Source organism: Camelina sativa, chromosome 2, assembly GCF_000633955.1.
Source record: "Camelina sativa cultivar DH55 chromosome 2, Cs, whole genome shotgun sequence".
NCBI classification, from domain to species: domain Eukaryota; kingdom Viridiplantae; phylum Streptophyta; class Magnoliopsida; order Brassicales; family Brassicaceae; genus Camelina; species Camelina sativa.
The window spans coordinates 6,880,902-6,887,754 of NC_025686.1; the positions used below are offsets into that span (position 1 = coordinate 6,880,902).

The 6,853-nt window shown below is 39.0% G+C and overlaps 1 protein-coding gene across 1 annotated transcript; it reads right to left on the reverse strand.

Annotated features, from left to right (window-relative positions):
• Positions 976–6,613, reverse strand: LOC104718993. Its single transcript, XM_019234214.1, has 9 exons — positions 6,379–6,613; positions 3,537–6,110; positions 3,347–3,450; positions 3,185–3,242; positions 2,264–3,067; positions 1,957–2,159; positions 1,754–1,877; positions 1,459–1,665; positions 976–1,353 (listed from the first exon to the last, which is right to left on the reverse strand). Exons 1-9 carry the CDS (start codon positions 6,526–6,528, stop codon positions 1,210–1,212), a joined length of 4,368 nt encoding a protein of 1,455 aa, XP_019089759.1. The 5' UTR covers positions 6,529–6,613; the 3' UTR covers positions 976–1,209.

Sequence of the window (6,853 nt, forward strand, 5' to 3'; positions counted from 1 at the left end):
AAACATTTAATTGACTATGTAGAGAGACTGACATTTTTTATAGTGGAAAATTTAAAACTTCTTTCAAAAGGAGAACAAGAACATGCAGAAAAATTGCCTGATTCGTCCTGTCGACCAAACACGCCAATTTTGACATAAGTTTTTATCACATTTATCATATGTTTTGATGAGAAATTAAAATCATAAAACTTAAGTAAACACACATATTTAAATGCGTCAAATTGGGAAACTTCAAGTGTTTTCAAGCGTTTACAGATCTTCAAAGTCGTTCATAATTCACATCACTCAACTTATTTTCTTATAACAATCTAAAAATGCCACGTTGATACTCATGCAAATATTGATGGATAAGAGCAATTATTAATATACAAACTAACTAAAAGCTTCAAACACTTGAAGATGTTTGAATAGAAATTTTTATTGCAAAGTCAAAATTTATTAGTGTTCGTATAGAAAAGGAATGCAAGAGTAATTTGAGATTTTCAGACTAGCTACGTACGTGTAAAACACATTCGATAACAATGTAGACTTAAATTTTTTTTTTTAGTTTTGTTAAAATGTCGATAGACCTTAGGGTGTATTGAATCAATGATTTTGGAGGATTTTATGGGATTTAGTAAATTTGGAATTTTGATAGATTTTAGGGAAGTTGATTTGATTTATGGTAAAATACTTTCAAATCCCACCTAAAACTATGAGATTTAGATTTCTGTATTTTAAACTCAACAAATACTCTCAAATTCTCCAGAATCCCTAAAACTTATTAAAATCCAAATCCACAAACTATTTTGAATAACAGTGGATTTTAAAGTAGATTTTTAAATCATCATTTCAATAATAGTGGATTTGTAACATAAGACGTACGAATATAGAAATTTTTAAAAAAAAATGTCGATACAGAAAATTCATTTCAAAAAACCATTTTACAACACAATTGATTTTNTTTTTTTTTTTTTTTTTTTTGGTACACTTTCGTAAAAAGAAATATGCATATCTGATTTAATAATGATCTCGTATATATTTAAGTATATTGTTTCATATACAAATAGGAAAATGTCTTTCTTGTTCTCAGACACACAGAGGAACGTTCTCGTTCTTACTTCTTAGGATAGCCTCCTGAGAACATAGATATGGACTCAACATGAGTCTCTAAAACTAAAACCCGAGCAAAATGAGGAACATGTATTAAGACTGTCCTGGCATTGGCTGTTACAATAAGCAAGTGCCCAACTCAACACTGTGTCTTGTTAGAACTACTTTGCGTTCACTGGCCCATTCTAGGCGATAAGAGAGGTCAAGATGGTGAACAAGCTGCTTTAGCCGCTCTGCGTGGCTTATGTTCTTTGAGTTTTCCTGTTTGGGGTGTCACACCGAGAATATTAAGTATTGGTTTAACGCCACATATAAAAGGGCTTTGTTGAGTTTTAAAAATGAGACAATGATAAACAGTATAAGTACCTGAAGAGCAAGTTCTTGTTCGTCGCTTGTGATACTTGAGATCACACTTGTCCGAGAAGAGTTCGATGAAAATCCCTCCCATGGATGGATAAATATCAGTTTTGTGCATTGAACTGGTGTGAGACTTCGGCTTAGTTTTTCCCACCAAACTGATCCTAGTGACCACCATCTGATCATCAAACCATTTTCTGAGAACGCAACCAATCCCTACAATTCAAAGAGATTTTATTTTTCAGGAACTTGTTGACTTTGAAAGGTAAGTGCAGGAGCTACAATTTCTTTATATAAATTTCACCTCTCCATCTCGTGAAAAGCTGAGAGCTGATATAGCTGTTGTTACAGCAGATTCTGAAGCTCCTCTCAGAAAATTTGGAAGACCCGGAGGTCCACTTGCATCCAAAACCCTTATTTTTGTCATACTGAAATGCAAATTACAGAAACGACTAAGAAACTGAGATAAAAGTGGGACGAAAATACAAAGCATGTAAGATTTTGTACCTTTGCATGTCATATATGCGGATACAGGTATTGTTGATCTCTGTGATAGCATCGCCAATTGCTAACCTTGTTGATGAATCGTTTAAGATTACCATTGGAAATACACGCACAATTTCTCTCAGCGTAACCATTGAGGTTTGCAGGCAAGTTTTACGCATGACAGTGTTGCTTGGGTCCATCGTTTGAAGAACAAAATTAACTACCTGCAATATTTTCCGAACTGTATTACAAATCTCATTACGGACAAAATGTCTTATTTATTCAAATCTCAACTCTCCTCACTGAAATGTAAATAGATGCGACAAACCTTCTCAAGATGCAGGACCAAATTTCTCGGAGCAGCACGGACTACTCTGATGAGAGTTCTGAGAGATACTACATGAACAGGAGAATCAGAAGCGGTAGACCATATTTGGCTCTCTATAATGCTAAGAAAGCCAAGGACATCCGCCATGGCTAAACTTGGAAGAAGAACTTCGACCAGAGTCTCCTTTATAGACGATGGTACCGCTTGATGTGCTCCGGCTGAGGAACTGACACACTCTATCTGGAAAAATATGTCTGAAACTATCCGAGGAATGTCAGGTCCGATCCATGGTTTCCATGTAGTCTCCATTCCTTCTGAGAGAAGCTCCGCCGCAGTCGAACTGTATTTCTCACTCATGGCCATAACCAGGTTCAACAATTTGTGGACGACTAGCATGGCTAGACCAGGTTTTACTAAGCTTGGGTACCAGATTGATAAGGCAGCCGCAACAATGATGTGAGCTGCCATTGCGTCCTGACTTGTTCCCCCAACGCAAGAAATCCAGTCTTGCATTTCAAAAGATTCAAGCCAGGAGAGTAGTTCTGCTTCCTCAGCCTGAGAAAGTCGTTGAGCTTGATTGATATGCTCAGAGTCCAGACTGTTTGCGGGGTTTTCTTCCCCTTTGCTAAAAATTTTAGGTTCGTTCAGACTGATTCCAGACAGGGATCTCACCAATTCGGCGTGTTCAGATGCGTGATCATTGCATAATGGAAGAGGTATTGCTAAAGAAGCAGTGTGGTGGAATATAGATCGAGCAGCCATACGGACTTGTTCGCTGTTATCTTGCCAGAAAGTTACCAAAAGCTACAATAAAAACAAAAAAAAATAGAGGAAAAATTTAGCTGTTTTGCAACTATTTAGATATTATACAATATCATCTCAAGCCACATAATATCTGGTGCAGATAGCCGAAGAACTCACCTGGAGTAATGGTGGATATTTCTCTGCCAGATTTCGTGTGTAGAATGCTGCCAAGTTACTGTAAGGAAAAAAGAACGAAAATAGTTTTGACATGTGGGAATAAAACATGAAGATATAAACCTTTGCAAGAAGAAAGATGGTTATAAGGATAACATGATGTACCTGCTATATGTGGCTGTGGAATGTGACAGACTTATCATGCACTGAGCAAGCGACACCATCATCACTGACCTCAACGCAGAAAACTCCGAAGATGATTTCCAGAGCTGGAATTTTTTATGAAACCTCAGTGAAAGAACGATATTGTTGAAATATGTGAAGTTGTGACATCAATAGAGGTCATCAAGAATACCTCAAGTGTTGCATTCAAACCCGGGAATGCTAATGTCAATGACCCTTTGTCCCCCTGCAAACAGGGGGTTACAGTAAAACTCTCTGGCCTTTTTAGCTTTAGATGTTCTACTAGCATTTGATCAAGTTCAGAATCAATACCCCACAAATGCAGAAAGGATAAACTAAATCGAATTAGATATTCCCCAATTGCCTTGTCCATGTGAACAACTTCTGCAGGGTTATCTAGAGTCTTCTGCACTGGGGACTTGTCATTTGAAGTCATCTGCTGGACAGTTGGCTTATCGTTCTTCTCTTCTAGCATCTTATGCATATCAGAGTTTTCATGTGTTTGACAAGCAACAGCTAAAGACGAAAGATCGAAAATCAGAGTAGATATTCCAGGGAATGGGCAAGTGCATTTGATGGGAGGGTATCTAATGCTTTGGAGAAGAGACGAAGCATCAGAACTCTCTTCTTTAGCCTTTTCCTGTGAAGCACTTGGCTTAGATGATGATAAAGAAGCTGCTCGCTCGTAGTTCTTCAAATAAAACGGTTTCCTCTCTTCGTCTACTGGAAAAAGCAAAGAGGAAACTGATGTATTTCCATTTAGCACAGCGCCAGAATGAGATTTCTCACTGATGCCTGCACAGAAATGATCAAACATGGAATGTGAAGCTGCCCCATGGAGGACACGTTCTCGAGCACCTGTCTTCACATCCCAAATGTACAAGACATCAATTGGATCTGATTTTCTCGAAAGGGAGCGGAAAAGACATGCAATGTAGCCTCTTGTACCATCCCAAACGACTTTTGTAGGGTAGTTTGGGTGCCCAGGAAACATCCTTTCAACCCGCAAAGTCTCAAGAGAAGAAAGAGCAACACATGAATCATCCCCAACAGATAGAAAGCAATTGCTCCACGGTCGTTCTGTTCGAGCTGGTGCTAAAATGATCTGGCGCACCGGAGCAACATGATGGTGCATGATCATGACTACATTCCCGCTTTCGAGATCCCAAATGCGGATGGTACAGTCCATACTTCCGGAGATCAAAACATGAGAAGAATTACATCCATTTGCATCCCTAAACATTCGGTGCGCTGCTAAGCATAGAACAGATCCTGTATGCCCCAATAGACGCTGTCTATAGACGAAAGGATCAGTGTCTGATCTCGGGCTTGAAGCAGGTGAATCAAGTCCATGAAGAAAATCAAACTTTGCAATTTCTATCTCACCACTAAAGAAACCATAGACAACAGCATATGGAACATACATGTTCTCAGAAATAACCATGGAAGATGACACGCACTGTCCGTTGTCACTAACAGAGGTTTGTACATCACTTTCAGTACTGCATTGACTTCCTGAATGAGAAACACCATTTTCTGCACTAACCGAGCCTTCAGGATCCAAACAAGAGCTTGAAATCCAATCAGCAAAATAGGAGCCTTCTCCAAGCAATTTACGCTGAAATTCTCTTTCACTACCATTTCCTAAGCAAAGTGACCAGACGGTTATATGGGGCCTCCACTGAGAAGGTTGTTCAATATCACAACAGGTAGACTCAACGCGAAGAAGACACTGCCTCAACTGTACAAAACAAAATGTTGATTTCACTGAATGCTTATCAGGGGCAGTAACAATCTCACCGAGGTTTTTATATGTAAAAGCTCCATCTATATATGACATAACAAACAGCACAGCAGAACCACTTTCATCCCACAGCACAAAAGTTTCAGAAATTCTATTATCTCCATCACCTTCGATAGTTGACGTACTAGAGTAAAGCATCATTGCTTCTTTAAAACGAAAATTTGAAGAACAGTTTTCAGAACACAGAGAATTGTCAACGAAAGATATCTCTCCTATTGCCTCCTGGCGATTCAACAACCAAAAGACACACCTATTCTTCGAAAAAAAAGCAACAAGATTCCCTCGGGTTATTACTGATATAGCTATCTCCCCTTCATTTAACCAGTTTCTAGACAGGGTTGAGCCTTTGCTCGGTTCAGATACATCTTCACCCTTCTCAGAGTTCTCTGACACTGGAACCAACTGCAGCCTACCAGATGAATCTGCCATGAGCAATAATTCCTGCTCCTCCAACTGAACCACACCCATGAAATTCAAATAACCAATAGATAAATTCCCATGGAAAACTGTATGAACGATCGTAAGAGTATAAGTATCAACCACCACCACAGTGCATCTCGACGGTTTTCTATTCTGAACATCAGTATCTGCTAAAGTCTCAGCCCCATCAACAGTATCAACAGAATGAGTATCGATATAAGAACATCCAACACACACGTATCTAGGCTCTGATGGCAAAGTGCACAGAATCGATGGACTTCCCACCCAAGGAGGTAACTTTCTTCGTCTTCTACAGTGCCCGCTACTTCTACTCCATACACACAGCACACCATCAGTACAAGCACTAATCAACGCAGAACAGTTAACAAAGGGATCCACATTACTACTATCTGAAGAATCTGATGTAACTCTGTTCCCTGAAACCGTAGTAGTAGGATCACAAACAGCAAGATCCACTATTGGTGAAGTATGGCCACACAACATAGCAATCGCCTTAACCTCCTGATGGATCAAAATGACATTTCCAAGTTAAGTTAAGAGAATTTGAACTTGATGAATCTGAATTTGAACTAATCATTATATCAGCAGTGGTTCCAAGCACAACAACAATGTATAACAATGAGGCATGACCTAAGAGATCTGTATCAGAGAGAGACCTAATCGAAGAGGCTATATATATCTTTCATTGTAAATCAAATTTTAACTAAAACCATAGATATTACGAAGAAGAAGAGAATCATTTGGAGGACGAATGAGAGAGACGAGTTACCGAATTGGACTCGGAGGACCTCCACCAGATGATTGACCCATCGGATCCACCGGTATAGAGAGTCGGTGGATTGGTCAGAGCGGCTGTGGCGGTGACTCGATGAGATGGCGGTGCTCGAGACCATAGACAAGCCACGGATCGGCACTTCATCGCCTCCAATCAAGCCGTTTCAAAGCTTCAACGAACGAGTCAGCTGCCAAAAAAAAAAATTTCTTTTCGATATAAATTTTTTCAATATAATTTTTTTTTTTTTTTTTCTTTCTAGTCCCCATCAATATAAAATATGATCGTGATTATTGTGAAATAAATAAGGGAAACAAGAAACAGATGAGATTATAAATACATTCCCAGTAACAGAATTCAGATTTTACGTTTTCCGAAATGTCTACGCTAATCTTTTCTCTCTGCTTCTTCATCATCCTCTCTCTGATAACGTTTGTATTAGCATACTACCGAGGGACCGTCTTCAACGTCT

What these genes read in the sequence shown, in the direction of transcription:
- LOC104718993 (XM_019234214.1), bottom strand. Translation starts at nt 6,528, where the DNA reads ATGAAGTGCCGATCCGTGGCTTGTCTATGGTCTCGAGCACCGCCATCT. An exon ending in GTTTGAATGCAACACTTGAG is followed by an intron (nt 3,451 to 3,536) that starts GTATTCTTGATG and finishes AAAAAATTCCAG; the next exon opens with CTCTGGAAATCATCTTCGGA. An exon ending in GCTTTTCACGAGATGGAGAG is followed by an intron (nt 1,666 to 1,753) that starts GTGAAATTTATA and finishes TTTGAATTGTAG; the next exon opens with GGATTGGTTGCGTTCTCAGA.